The sequence below is a fragment of the Xiphophorus hellerii genome, chromosome 9, assembly GCF_003331165.1.
Source record: "Xiphophorus hellerii strain 12219 chromosome 9, Xiphophorus_hellerii-4.1, whole genome shotgun sequence".
Lineage (NCBI taxonomy): Eukaryota > Metazoa > Chordata > Actinopteri > Cyprinodontiformes > Poeciliidae > Xiphophorus > Xiphophorus hellerii.
Genome location: NC_045680.1, coordinates 18,480,594 through 18,496,045, shown reverse-complemented (window position 1 = coordinate 18,496,045; position 15,452 = coordinate 18,480,594). Strand labels below are relative to the sequence as shown.

Below are 15,452 nucleotides of genomic sequence, written 5' to 3'. Positions count from 1 at the left end.
TCATTCCTCACTTTCAAATTTCAAAGCAAAAAAAAAAAAACAAAGTTAAACATTCTTTATGTGTATTTTGCAGACCATCAGCAATGTTCTTCTGTCCTATGCTGATATCATTTCCAAGTTGTTTGCCAACTATGTTACCATGGAGAAAGTGGTAAGTGATTAATTGAGCCTGCATAAAGTATTTATTTTTATTTTATATAGGAAAACAGTTTGTTTTACCAACACAAATGAACAGATTTGTCTTTAAAGATCTTAGTTCAGACACATATAAACTCTTATTTTCAGCCCTGCATTCTGATCAACAACATCCAACAACTGAGGGTTCAGTTGGAGAAAATGTTTGAAGCCATGGGTGGAAAAGACGTGAGTAACTCTGCCACATGGGCACCTACTATTTCACACTAGAGGGACCTTTACTCAATACTTTTGATCCTTTGTGTTTCCATTTATGACCATCTTAGCTCGAGTGAAGTTTAAATTGTTATAAAAAGTCTTTATTTTGCTATAATCTGTTAGCTCATTCCAAAGTTTAGTAAAACAATTATTTTAGTTGGGCTAAAATACCATTTGTAATTTTATGTTAAGTAATACTAGACCTAACCCATCAGTCAAATTTAGCATTTATTATCAATCCAGATCCCTTGACAGACAACATGAGGTGAGATTTTAGCTGTTTTTGGGAAAACTTATAGAAACATAGTTAACATTTTTGTAAACTGAGTTTAAGAAATCACAAACTACATAGAGTCTGTATAATCTGGATGTTGGCCATCGTTGGACTAGTCCAGAATAATACTTGTCTCTTTTGCTATGGTTCTGATTTAAAAAAATAATAATAATAATCAAAGTTTTCTCATATTCAAAAAACTGAATAAAGGTTTAATTAGTCCCAAATTATGTTCTAAAGACTCTGTTCAGAGGAGCGTTATACATTTCAGGTTTGATCAGTCGAAGTATTTTAGATTTTAAACTTGAGATGATAAAATGCAGCCCAGACACCTTATACTGTCACCAGTAAAGTGGAGAAAAAATATTGCATTTGCAAGTGTGACAGTAAACCCAGCTTTTAACTGCTTAAACTATAATGGTGGAGTCCATAAATAAAACTGCGAAGGAAACTAAAGGACAACTTCACACTCGAGCAGTGAAGCTCACTGAATGTTCACATCTTTTTACAACAGTTTTATTGGTTATATAAGCTTAAATGTTTAATGTAAGACAAAATTAACGGGATTATTATATGAATAGTTAGAATCAGCATTGGAGCCAGACTCGATGCTGTTTTTATTGAGGCAAATAAAGGAGACATTCAGCAGACATGATAATAAATACGATAATAAAATGTATAGAAAGTCCTGAAAGATGTGAACCAGCTATAATATTTTAACACTTTTGACCAAAAAAATATTAAACAAAAAAATAAAATGTATTTAAAATGTAGATTTCTTTGATTTATCCAGTTACTTTCCTTGTTATGTTTTTTTTATTATCTAATAAAACAAAAATAACATTTTAGTAAGTGATCACTTAGAACTGTTTCTATTATAAAAGTTGTACTTGTGAATTTGTGTTTCTGATTTAGCTGTGTGTGGAGGCCAGTGATATCCTGAAAGATCTGCAAGTGAAGCTCAACAATGTCATGGATGATCTGAGCAGAGTCTTTGCCGTCAGGTGGAAATTCACCCACACTCACTTGAACCACAACATGGATTGCTGCCAGACATATCTCACGTAAAGCTGCATTTTGTTTTGCGCCATAGTTTCCAGCCTCACATTGAAGAAAATGTGAAGCAGATGGGCGACATCTTGGCTCAGGTGAAAGGGACGTCGAATGTAGGGAACGCCAGCAGCGTGGCCCAGGACGCCGACAACGTCTTGCAGCCAATCATGGAGTTCCTGGACAGCAAGTAAGGCAGTTCGGCATTTTCATCTAATCTAAAGAAGGATTAAAGTTAAGGTTCTGCAGTGAGGAGATAAATAAGTGATCCAGACACATAATTATTCAACATATTTGTTCCTGTTTCTACTGACATCCATGTATTTTGAAATCCATTGTTATTATATAGCCATTCACTCTGCTGCAAGATACTGATGTTCTTGGAAGCATAACAATGTTTTTTTTTAAATGTTGTGTTGACGGAGTCCGAGTATTTATCATTATCTCTTTTTTTCCAGCCTCTCTCTGTTTGCTAAGATTTGTGAGAAGACTGTCCTAAAACGTGTGTTGAAGGAGCTGTGGAAGCTGGTAATGAACACCATGGAGAAAACCATCGTTCTGCCTCCACTCACAGACCAAACGGTGAGAGCTCAGACAAGTATGAGTGCACAGGGAGAATTACACAAAGCTGCATATTAATTACCTGAAACTCTGGGTTTATTATACCGAATAAACACTTCATGCAGGCAAAAACCAATATGTGCTTTATATTTCTAATGTGAATAAATACTCATGCATTCAGACCATCTTTGCAAACAGCTAATATCAGTGTTGTGTAACATTTTTAATGTCTTAAAGTCACAGTGAATGTTTCTATGACCAAAAATGAAAAGTTTCCATCTTTTGATTTTTATCACAGCATAAAGGAAATAATTAGTAAAGCAAGAATTATATATAACACATGCCAAAGCATGTGCTTACACACACTAAAGGCTGAAGGAAGGACTATATGAAAAGGGAGAAAGTGGATAACAAAAGAGGAAACGTGTGTGTTGCTGTTCAAGATGGGTTCTATATATACAAAAGATCAAACTGCTTTTGCTTTGCTTTTACATGCCACCCAGCTCTCTTCTTCTCCTTCCATACACAGAGTATTCAACATTGCCACCAGTGTCTTTGTTCATTCGAGCAACCAAGATCGGGTGTTTTAATAAAGAGTTCAGGGAAAATGGATTGCACCATATCATTTCAGCATCAGCTCATGGCTGCTCTCCAGAGTGTCACCCTACAAATATTTGGAGAGAATCCTGCTTTATGAGTGGTTTGCAATAGTTTGGCTTAAATTTGTTTGCCCTAAGGATCTGGCCCACTTCCAAAAAGACTGTTACATTATGGAAAGCAGCCTCTTTTTTCCTTCTTATTTTGCTTTGTTTTATATATATATATTTATATATGTTGTTTATGTTGGGTTTTTTATCTAAAGAGCCTCATATCACTGAAAATAAAGTTACTATATTTAGTTATGATACATGGCATTGCAGACGTCGGTTGTATTACAAGCACATACTGTGCTTTATGAATATTTTCATACGCCCTGAAATTATTTTTTCATTACAACTATCTGACATTATTTTGTTGGGATTTTATGTGTTAGACCAATATAAAGTAGGGCATAATTAAGAAGTGGAAGGAAAATATATATATTTTTTTATTTATTCAGAAACTCTTTGTTCTGGAAGTTGCCAAATTAGGAAATAAAGTCCACTTGTGTGTAATTTTATTCCAGTATGAACACAGCAGCTTTGCAAAGTTCTCAGAGGTTTGTTAGTGAAAATTATTACATGAATAACGATTAAGAACAACAAAATAAACAAATTTAGTTGTGATGAATGTTTAAAGCAGGATTAGATTAAAAATGGTATCTCAAACTTTGGGTGTCCGTCAGAGTTCTGCTCAATCCATCGTCCCACAATTACAAAGAAGATAGTGCAACTGAAAAGTAACAAAAATTTGTCCGTTCTTGTAAACTGACAAAAAAATATTCAGAGAAGCCAAGAAGTGCATGCCAACTCTGGAGGGACTGCAGAGATCAACAGCTCAGGTGGGAGACCTGACTGCTTTTTCTCGTGTACTCCATAAATCTGGAAGAATGACAAGGAAAAGCCATTGTTGAAAAATACAGTATATGCCACTCTTTCTGGGCTTTAATTTGTGGAAATTTTTTAAAACAACATGTCCTTTAACAATTATGTCGTATTCCTATCACAAAAAGTCCCAATAAATTCTGCTGAATTTACGGTGGTAGTGTGACAAAGCATGAAAAAGTTCAGGGAGTATGAATACTTTTGTTCTGTAGGTTTCCCGATTAATCAACTGAAAGGAAAAAAGAAAGGCTAAATCTATAAAATCTATTAAATCATCACATTTACTGAGAGACAGATTTTGCTGTAAAAAAGAGAATTATTTTGGCTAACTCATCAGTTTTCACCTGCACTCAGCTCAGACTCCATGCAGGTGTTAGACAGTCCACAAACCTTCAGCCTTGGAGCCCAAACATGTGTTTTTGCTTGATGTGGGGCTCTTTGCAGCTTGACTGACCCTTCTTTCTGATTGTTGTTGTGGTTATTATTACATCCTGCTCCGCTCTCCCTCCACAGATGATTGTAAGTACAGCACTCCTGCGTGTCTGTCTGTCTGTCACAGTGGTTGAATATCTGCTTTATGTGGCTGCCACCCGTTCCTCCCGTTTTTGCGTAGCTCCATTACTCCCTCCTCACAATTTCTCTGCTCCAATCTGCTCTGTCTCTTACCTTTCCCTTAGCTCTGTCTCTTGTTTGAGAGGACAGAAGCATGGTGCATTCCTGAATACGTCTCATAGGTGCCACTCTCCCGCAGTAATCTTCATCTATCAGTACCCCCTTCTCTGCTTTCTTTTCTTCCTCAAACAGGAAGTGGTACTTCTCTTTTCTGCCTGGTCTTGCCTTGTTTCTTCTCATCCAATGTGTCCTGTTACTGGGACTTCAGTGGGATGACCCTGATCTCTCGGTTTCTTGGTATCGGGAGTCTTGACCCCATCACCTGCCCCTTTTTCCTTTGTCCTCTATCTCTTTTACCCGTTTAAACTGCCCTGCCCTCCTATCCGTTACTGTGGGTTTGTTGCTTGCATCTGATCTATTTCAACACTTCAGTTTTCTCTCGGTTTGCTGTACAACACTGTACTCCACTGTATGTCTCTGCAGACCTGTCATGTTGGTCTGTCCTGGTTTAGTTTCATGTTCTGTTGTAACAACATGGTGCTGTATACAGTACTGACATGCAAAATGTTATTTCCTAAAAGAAATTACTGTCCGTATAGTTCAAAACTATGGGCTGACTTAATGTCCTATTTCTTTTGGTTTTCACCTTCACTTGATTCCTCCAGGAAGTAATCACCAATATGAAAATTTCAGCCAATATGGATGCTGCTGTTATGGCTGATAATCGATATTAGCAAATTTTATATAGATAATATATATTGTCCTACACTTTTGATACTAAGTAAAAGCGACCACACTGCCTACACTGTTTTTCTGATTTATTTAAACAGCCCCATAATCCTATGTTGCATCCCACATAGCCAACACTTTCCCCTCCAGAAACACAAATATCAACACTATGGAAACCAACATTATATCAGCCTAGTTTTACTTATCGGACTGATACCAACATGTTAAAAAATTACTAACGTCGGCCGATAACAACGTAGATGCTGATGTAGATTAGGAAAACCTACAATATTTACTCATATTGCTGCCATCTCTAGGTTTTTTACTATTGTGCTGCCCTAACAATTAAAATAACTCTCAAATATACAGCAATACATTGTAACAATCACAAAACGAGGGAAGAACCCAGTCATGCACAGGTAGTACATGCAAACTTCTTTCAGAAAGGTTCTGGTTGGGAATCAAATCTAGGACAATCTTGCTACAAGATACAAGCTGCAGCACCATGCAGTACCTTATTCAATCAAAAGTACAAATAACATCACAAGCAGTTCTTCACTGTAGTTGTGCAAAAAAAACTTTTGCCACACCTTAAAAATTTCAGTTCTTTCAAATAAAAAATCCACCTCTTAACCACATTTTAGGGCTCCTGGGTTTTTTTAAGCATCTTTTCGTCTTTCTGGGGGAATTTGTCAAGCTGAGACAGTCCTTCACTTGTAGACTATTTTCTAGATAGTGAAATTGCTGATTTGAAATTAGTTTGTGTTTTCTTAATTCCCTTACCAATCTCTTAAGCTACTATGGCATTCTTAATGAAGTTCTCAGACAAATCTTTTCATTTTACCCTGGGATTTGCGCTCACCTCAACAGTCAGGATCACACCAAATTAAATGAGGTTTCAATGGGGCAAACCCCTTCAAGATAATAAGTAACAATATGCTAATCAAATTCACCCCATGTGATTTTCCTGTGTGCCACTTTTGGTGACAGTAAATGTAGCGATCTTTTAATTTATTCCACACCTGAAATTTCAGTTTATGCTTTAAATCTTATCCATTATAAAAGGTTTGTCCCTTAGTTTTTATTTATTTGCTGTACTTGAATTTCTCAAAAATGCAATGATTGGTGATGTACTTGAATTTCTCAGTATTGCAATGATTGGTTTTAAATACCCATGTCACCAGGTACAGTACAGACCAAAGGTTTGGACACACAGTTGTGTCCAAACTTTTGGTCTGTACTGTATGTTATAAAAACATAAATTTGTAAGATTTATTTGGTTCGAGTCAAGTATACTGTAGAGGCTTTTGCTAAATTACTTATTCTCTGTCAGACATACACTAAATCAAGTTACTTAGTCTTTCAACATATAAAAAATTAGTTACTTTTAGATATCTTCTTATGTTATTAACACAATCCATTTCGCTTCTGGGTGCTCCTTGGTACTTTTTTGTACTATGAAGTATGGAGTTCAAAGGTTGTACTTGCATATTTGTATGAATCTTGCTATTCTTGTTGTATTACTGTTCTTCTTGGCCAAGAGTCAAATCTAAAAGCACAAATTATGGTGTTGCTTTAGAGAGCAAAGTGTCGCTAACTGAAAAAGACAACATCTCTGGTTGTGATGAGTGTCCTTTGAGCATTTTGCTAAGCAATGTAGCACACATCCCATGTAGCAAACGAGAGTAAAGTAAGGCAGCAGCAGGGACTGGCCATTGCTCCGAGTATTAACCACTACTCTCTTTCCAGGGGAGGCTGAAGAGTGCTTCTCACAGTGATGTAAGGACTAAACTCCTTCAGATCAATGTGTCTTGTCTCTCTCCTTTATGTCCTTTCTCTGTGTCTCTGTCTCTCAGCTCTCCAGTCCAACAAAGCAGTAGAAATATAGATTTTGTTTTTCTACTTGTACACAATTTGGTCTTTTTTTTAAGCAACGTATAGTTTGACTGTACACTCCCATTGTAAGTCACAAACTACTGTATGAGTGACTTTAAGGCATATTAATTTTGAGGCTTTTCTAAACTTATTCATGTGGTTATTCTAACAATCTCAGGGTGTGAATTTTTCCAGGTCTACTTAAGGTCAAAATTTAAATATGGGCTGAAACAAATTGCAAATTGCCTTGTCAAATTGCAAAAAAAACTAGATGCTTTCAGTAGTTATCACCAATCTTCTGGCAGCATTAGGGTTGTATATTTGACCATTCTTTGATCAAATTAGTAGCGTTACTTTAAATCGATTTAGTGTGCTGGAAGGGACCTGATTTTAAGTTATACTCCCTGAATCTTCATTAAGTTTGGAAATGGTGTAATTTTCTAACAGCTTAATGTTAGCATGCAACATTCTGTCCTAAAGTAGTTTTTGTGTGGAGGAAAGGAAATTTGTTAGGTTCTTCAAAAACAACAAAGCAAGCACTTTGGCTCAGGCCTGTCGTAACCTGGATGCTAATAGAATATCAGCGTCTCTGTCCACAAATAAAACTTGTTTAATAATAACCCTTGCTTTAGAGAGTGCCAATAAAGAAAAAGAAGAATGCGGTGCAAAATAAACTCTGCAGATCAACTAATCAACTGGACAAGCCAAATGCTTTTTAGAGGACATTTTTATTGAGCTATTTGGCCAAAATGACAAGAAGAATGTTTGATATACTCACAGCAATATAATCACCATCAGTCATAGTAGCAGATGCAAATTTGATGGAATAATAAAGGAGTGAATACAAATTCTTCAACTTTACTGCAAATCAGTGGGAAAATAATTGAAACCTGAAAACAAATAGCAGTATATACTTATTTTTTCAAGTAGCTGAATAGAAACTTGTACACTGACTTCTTGTTTTGAAGATTCATTGAAATTATGTGCAGTGCTATTAGTCCATGAAGTCTGTGAGTGAATGCTATAAAGAAATCTATAATATCTTTAAAAGCCCTAAATTAATATGACTTTCATGCCAGTGATGAGTGTTTGTAAGCGTCTGCCTTTTTTCAGTCAAAAATAGCATCACAATGAATTACGAAAAGCTTAGTGAAACACAAAGGCAAATAAATCTTTGTTTTACCAGTAGCTGCACATGAGACGCCTCTGTTCAATTATTTGACAATACAGCAGAAAAATGGATTTCTCTAAACTATCATACAGACTGGTGCTGGTCCACTTGGGAATGTCAGAGACAAAATAAAGCACTTTGTTTTTATTGCAAAATTTCTCAGCAGCCTATACTTTTCTCCGTTTTCAATGATTCACAAGCCACTTAACACCAGTTTGGTTCACCCCAATATCAAACTTTTAAGGCTTAAAGAAACATTGATTAGAAGGTGCTGTTTGCAGCACTTACCAGATCCTCTTACCAGAGTACTGCATTAGCTGGAGGATTTTCTTTGCTTTCACCACAGTGTAACTGCACAGCTGCTCTGTAACAGTGTGTGTTTGTGTGAGATCATGTTTGTTCTTCTTTCCTCCCCCTCCTTTGAGCTGAGCCTCTTTCCCTTTGTACTGTGTGTCTGTGTGTGTGTGTGTTTGCGTGTGCAGCAGAGTGTAATGTTGTGGTATGAATAAAACACAGATAAGTGTTATAGGAGCACTTGAAGGAAACTACCATGACATGAGTAAAGCTGCTTAGAGTGAATGTTTATACTTTAGATGCGTATGTGTCAGAAACGTAGCTGTCCTCTGTGTGACACTAAGCCCTATAGTCCTGTTTTCTTATAATACTAAACAAGTCTTACTTTACTTATCGACCTTTCTACCTCCTCTTCCTCTTCCTCCGTCTCTTTCAGGGCACTCAGCTCATCTTCAACGCTGCCAAGGAGCTCGGACAGCTGTCTAAACTGAAGGTACATTAATTTTATACTCTGGAGTTTGGCGCCACTGCTTCAGCTAAAAGATTTAATCTGTTATTAAATATCACGATTAGATAATGACTAGAGATTTGTCATTTTTTGCATCATTTCATTGCAATTGTACTATTTAGGAGCACATGGTGCGTGAAGAGGCCAAAGCACTATCACCCAAGCAGTGTGCTGTCATCGAGCTGGCTCTGGACACCATCAAGGTAATCCTTATGCTTTCTGTTACCTTACTGTAGATAGGATATTTTCATCCTAAGCTACATTCTTTCAAGGCACAAGGTACAAGAAAAGCTGTATTAGAAATCCGTTTCTTTCTAATTTACGTCAGTAAATTAGAAATGAGACCTACAAATAGTTTATTTTTGTTACGTAAAATTTAATTAAAGTATAATTAATCTGTTTTGTGGTTTATCTTTCTGCATAATAGCAATACTTCCATGCTGGTGGTGTGGGTCTGAAGAAAACTTTCCTGGAAAAAAGTCCTGACCTGCAGTCTCTCCACTATGCCCTGTCCCTCTACACTCAGGCCACTGACAAACTCATTAAGACCTTTGTCCAGTCGCAAAATGCCCAAGGTAAACTAAAGTTTTTTTCTACCTCTAAGTGTTTCTATTTGGACGTTATAAATCTAATTTATTGTACCACTGACACGTCTTTAATCTTTTCACATTTTGTCATTTTACAACCACAAACATCAGTGTATTTCACTTGGATTTTATGTGGACATAATTGTGAAGTGTAAAGTAAAATAATATATGGTTTATACTTTTTAAAAAAAAGTACAATCATTTTCTGAAAATGGAAAAGTATGGCATAACTGAAAACCTACAAGGTTGTCCACCTAAACTTACTAAACGGCCAATGAGTTTGTTTCAATAGCTCAAAGTTCAGACCTAAATCCAACAAGATTTGAGTATTGCTCTTCACAAACTATGTCTATCTAGTTTTATGGAGCTTAAACTCTTATGCAAAGATTTACGTTTTAGTCAAAATGTGTGTAAAGATAAAATTAGCATACCCGAAAAGATGTGCCGCTGTCACCGCAACTGAATGTGAATGTAGGTCATGCCTTCCACATCTTAGCTCTGAAAATAAATTTCCAAAACAATATATCATTTTCTTTTCATTTAAAAATATGTATTTCGTTGTGTTAGCCTGTCACATCAAATTCCAATAAAACGTTTGTGGTTCTAAGCTGCTTCTCATGGGTTTGCCCAAATAGGCTTTCTATCTGGGCAAACCCAGGTAAGGCTACCATGGAAACCATGAACAAAACCATGTGGTTCCCATATTGTTGTTCACATTTATCCAATATGGGACCCACCCAGGTATGCTGTCTGGGAAATCTGTGTCTTAGAGATTGCAGAACAAAACTGTGTAGACAAGTATTATTTTCTCATGCTAAGCTTCTTCCTAGCCGAACAGGAAACTCTGAAAAAATATTTTGAACATATGTACCAGTTATCTGCTGTGGGGAAAAATATATATATATCCATAATATCCACCATTTCTGATCTCTTACTCACTGTAGTTTTGTTGCTCAGTCTCTGTCACACCATCAGATAAGCTAAGTAGCAGCCGTTGTCTCTGTGTTAGCTCTCAAGCTGACACACTGAGCACCGCTCAGAGGGATGCCACTTCAGTGGATGAGTTATTCAACTTTAACTCTGCAAAATGCTAAAGAAGATTTTATAGATTCGCCTGTGTTTAAAACCATCTGCACAATGCTTCTTAAAAGGAAAACATCTGTGTTAATAAATAGAAATAACAGTTTTTCCTATTTTAATGAAAATGCTGATACATGTTGGTCTGTTTTTACAACACTGTGATTCTGAACTTGAACCCCTGCAAACCTCTTATTTCTGCGTCTTTCTCCTTTCTCCTCCTCCTGCCCCGTCTGTGGGCCAGTGTTCGGCGGGAAGGGGGTGAGATTCACCACTAGTGAGGATGTTTACCCAGAAAAGGGTATGTGGCTCTCAGGCTCAGGCCCTGAGACATCTGAGACCATCAGAAAGTTTCCAGATCAAAGCCCAACTCCCTTCACCTCCAACCCCCCTCAACCCCTCATATGCATCCAGAACCCTTACAACTCCTGCCTGCTCAAACTCATCCCAGCAGAGAAATGCAATGCACAAAATGAATAATACACTCTTTACTTCTCCCGCCACACCAGTAGGATTCTTATGCATTCATGCATGTAACATGAACGCTGATGTCTGTATGTACTGCAGTGAATACATACGCCACTGACAGTATGTATGAGCAGACACTGAAGCATGATGGACAGACATCAGGAAAAACATGATGGAAATGCATTAAACTGTGGAGCAATTCTGATGTAGCATGAAATTATCAAGAAAGGCCAGAGTGCCAAATGGGTCTGTGTGTGTGAATGAATGAGCAATGTGACTATTCCTTCCCTTAAGGTGTAGAAGTACAAAGTAATGCTTGTTAATGATGAAAACCACAGAGGAAATCCCCTTTGTTCTGCAGAACTGCCCCTTTCTTTGTGCTGGAAATGAAAACCGACAAATAAGGATGAATAAGGTTCTTGTTAAGAAGATGATGGCTGCCGGCTCATTTTGTCTGGAAGGGCTCCCTGCCCTTGTCTGCTCTATCATCAAACACAAACAAACACAAAGAGACCTCGACTCATCTGCATGATGCAAACTGAGCAAATCAAAAATATTCCCCTGGGTCAGCTGATTCAAATTCTGTCAGTTTAGTTTAGCATAAAAACCTGTGACTCTTCTGCATTCAGCAGATTTGCACACTTGTACAGAGCATGCGTGAAGCTGGATGCATTCAGTGAGCATTTGCGTCCATCCTCTTTAATGCCTTGATGATCATGAGATGCTGTATTTCAGGCACTCAGCTAAGTGTGAAATGGCCAGAGCTCCAGCAAAAGCCTGTCACATTTTGAGTGTTTTCTTCTGGAAAAAATACCAGGGAGAAGAAAATCCATTCTTTGTTCATAATTGCTTATCCTTGCAAGGTCACAGGGTGTCTGTCCAGCAGTCATTGGGCAAGTGTGTACCCCCTGTACAGGTCGCCAGTACATCACAGTGCAGGCAACAATGCACACAAATTTATAACTGAGCATAATTTAGAGATCAATTAATCTAATAGTTATGACTTTGAACTATGGTAGGAAGCTAGAGTACCAAGGGAGAACATGGGGAGAGTATTTAAACTCCATGCAGAAAGACGTTAGGCTGGGATTCGAGCCCTGAACTTTCTTTACATGAAAAGAAAATGCAATAAAATTAATTTTTGACAACTTCTGAAAGATAAACACAGATTGCCTAATCTTAAAATGTCCCTATTTTCAGTGATATAGATTTTAACTTTTCTAATAGAATAGTTAAACTACCTTTTACCACACTGCTTAAATGCCAGATTCAGTTCTGCACAACTACTTAAGTGTAAAAAAAGAAATCTGTGGGACAAATAAATATGCAACAATAATGGTGCTGATTGTCTACACACTGCAAGTATAAGTTTACTTTATCCCCTACTGAAATAAGTGAAGAGTCATGGGAAGATGCAATATTTTTTTTTCTGCTGTTTTTCCTGAAGAGGAAAATAGTTCAGCTTCTTGGAGCATTTTTCTTCTTATTTGCCAGCAAAGTTTCTTTCTCATCTTCCGTGAACGTCCCCCTCAGAATAGACAGCGCCAGATGGATGACTGCTGCTCTCTTTGGTCCTGTTGGCAGATCAACCACCACAATCCCATAATGCTCCCCAGAGAGCCGCAGAGAGATGCATGCCAGGAACACTCTGCCGTCTAACTCCCACAGACACCTTGTTTAGTGGGCGACTGGTTAAAACACACACACACACACACACACGCTTCTAGTTGTTGAGCGAAGACACTAATTAAAACATTAAAAATGAATGTCCATCTGTCACTGTATCCTTCTGGAGGTGTATGTGAATGTAAACCACTTGCAGCACACACAAAAAAACAAAACATACCAACCAATTTAAATGAGCTCTACTATTTAAGAAGACTGATCAAAAATCTAGTCAGTATTAAGCAACAAGCTTGTTGACTGTAAAAACCATGTAGTTATAGTTTATCAGTAAACTGATAAGGGACTTTTATTGATTATAAATGAGGTTGTGTAAAAATAGCATATTTGTGCACAACGGTCTTGTTTTTAAAATCACTGTATTCCAATCTTTCTACCCTGGAAAAAGAACTGTTTAAATGTATCCTTAAAGGTCAAATGACATGCATGCCCATGAGTGTCCATCTGTCACTAAAGACTCTTGAATCTGGTGCTGGTGGAAGTTCATGACAAAATTACAAATAAAGCTAAGAGTACTATTAGCTATACAAGAAACATAAACCATGACAACCTGCCTTCACCATGATTGGGTGAAGGCAGTATATGGTGTGTGCACCTGTATAGATCCGTCTGAGCATGAGCTGACTTGATCTTTATCAGGACATATTGCACACTATCAACTGACCCTCTGCAACATATCCCATTTCTTCTTCTCTGCCTCTTACTAACCACCCTGCATCTATACAGATACTGTGTATCTATAACTATGACTGCGTACAATTCAAAATTGTACAGTGTATCTGGAAAGTACTCATCACGTTTCACTTTCCTACATTTTGCTAAGTTACAGCATTGTTACAAATTGTACTAGATTAGACTCCCATTATGACAATGGGGGAAAATGTTGAGTGTTTTACAAATTTATTAAAAATAGGAAACCAAGAAATCACAGCCTTTGCATAATATGTTGTTGATCCACTTTTGGCAGCAATTACAGCCTCAAGTCTTTTTGAATATGATGCCACAAGCTCAGCTCATCTCTCTCTAGCCTGTTCTTCTTTGCATCAAAAGACTACATCTTTATCCAATGTTTTACATTTGCACAGTTCAGCTACTTACTGTATGTAAAAGCTGTTGCCTTGAGTCAAGGCTTCATCTTTAAGCTCTTTTGTATTGTGGCTTCAGAGCTGCAAGAAAAATTTCTACGCCTCCATAACTGGTTGTATTTCTGCTCAAATAAAAGCACAAATAAAAAAAAGCAGTCCTGCTTTTATCAAACACCTTTGCCCACTCATAGCGGCAATGGCTAATTCTCCACTTGAAGACCACGACATGTTCTTAATCGGATCCTTGTACTCTATTTTATTTCCTGCTGTTACATTATCTATGTTGTATAAAACTACAAGGGAAACGATCTGCAAATTTTTGTTTTTCAATCCAGCCTACGAAGAGAAAATGGTCATGAGAGCCCTGTGGCATCTGCTAATATTTGGCTAGTGATACGAGGTGTTTTTTTTTCTTATGCAAAGTCTTAATAGTTTTTCGTTTCTCCATTTTTTTATGTCAGGCACCGGAGTGGACGACGCTGTGGGCGAAGTGTCCATCCATGTGGAGGTTTTCACTCATCCAAACACCGGCGAACATAAAGTCACAGTGAAAGGTAAAGATTTTTTTTTTCACACTCACAGACAAAATAAAAGTGAAACTACTTTTTCAAAAGCTTGCCATGGGACAAACGTAAAATAGAGCTGTCAAATAAAAATATGAACATGCAAAATATAGCCACACCTCTGGAACTGCTGCTCACACTGCAACCACATACCTCAAAGTGTTTTAGTATTTGGATGTTCTGTGGTGCACCAAGATGATTTTCTAAGTAAAAATATAAAAATATGTTATGCATTAGTATTTAGCATGTTGTTTTTGTTGCAATTAAAGTGCAAGTCTAAAGCACGTTTGTTTTTTCTCTATTTGGCTCATTCCATCATCATCTATGCATTTCAGTGGATGGTCATGTGTTGGTGGATTTGCAGTTGTGCAATAACTGATTTACTGTATATATTTACGTATATTTAATTGCACTGGATTTTATATAAGGGTATCAGAGTAAATGGCAAAGTGTCAAAGTTCATGGGGTATGAATAATTTTGAAATTATTCTCTTCCTCTACTTTCACTCTCTGAGCAAGATGCTGCATCTAGGCAGCAAGAAAGCACCAGGATTTTCCTGTTCACTCTCTGCTTCTCACGACTCCACAGTGTCACACGTTTTTTTTGTGTGTTGTTTTTTTTCTGCATGAGCCTCTTTCTCATCATCACCCACGCCTTCCCTTTCACTTTCCCTCTTTTTTGTCTCCTCTCTGCCTCAGTGGTGGCTGCCAACGACCTGAGGTGGCAGACGCAGGGAATATTCCGCCCGTTCGTGGAGGTCTACATCATCGGCCCCCACCTGAGCGACAAGAAGAGGAAGTACGCCACCAAGTCGAAGAACAACAGCTGGGCTCCCAAATACAATGAAACCTTCACTTTGTAAGTTGGTGGTGATGTCACTAGTCTTACAGAAGGTTTAAGATCGTCTGTAAAAAATATGGACAAGAGTAATAAGTGATATCATATAATAGTGAATTTAAATAGTTTTTTTTTTTTAGTTCATTTGTATTGTTTTAACT

The 15,452-nt window shown here is 37.4% G+C and overlaps 1 protein-coding gene across 10 annotated transcripts in view; it reads left to right on the top strand.

Moving 5' to 3' along the window:
- unc13a (unc-13 homolog A (C. elegans)) overlaps positions 1 to 15,452 on the top strand; it is a 51,075-nt gene that overhangs the window by 32,545 nt on the left and 3,078 nt on the right. For 3 of the 10 annotated variants that reach the window (XM_032571073.1, XM_032571072.1, XM_032571080.1), the window contains 13 exons: positions 74 to 151; positions 286 to 363; positions 1,583 to 1,671; positions 1,761 to 1,907; positions 2,176 to 2,299; positions 4,315 to 4,320; positions 6,892 to 6,921; positions 8,919 to 8,975; positions 9,113 to 9,193; positions 9,418 to 9,565; positions 10,899 to 10,955; positions 14,352 to 14,444; positions 15,153 to 15,312. In XM_032571073.1, the coding sequence (XP_032426964.1) occupies positions 74 to 151; positions 286 to 363; positions 1,583 to 1,671; positions 1,761 to 1,907; positions 2,176 to 2,299; positions 4,315 to 4,320; positions 6,892 to 6,921; positions 8,919 to 8,975; positions 9,113 to 9,193; positions 9,418 to 9,565; positions 10,899 to 10,955; positions 14,352 to 14,444; positions 15,153 to 15,312 (1,148 nt within the window). The remainder of the gene's footprint in view (positions 1 to 73; positions 152 to 285; positions 364 to 1,582; positions 1,672 to 1,760; positions 1,908 to 2,175; positions 2,300 to 4,314; positions 4,321 to 6,891; positions 6,922 to 8,918; positions 8,976 to 9,112; positions 9,194 to 9,417; positions 9,566 to 10,898; positions 10,956 to 14,351; positions 14,445 to 15,152; positions 15,313 to 15,452) is intronic. The other 7 variants (XM_032571082.1, XM_032571076.1, XM_032571081.1 and 4 more) reach the window with 5 other exon arrangements.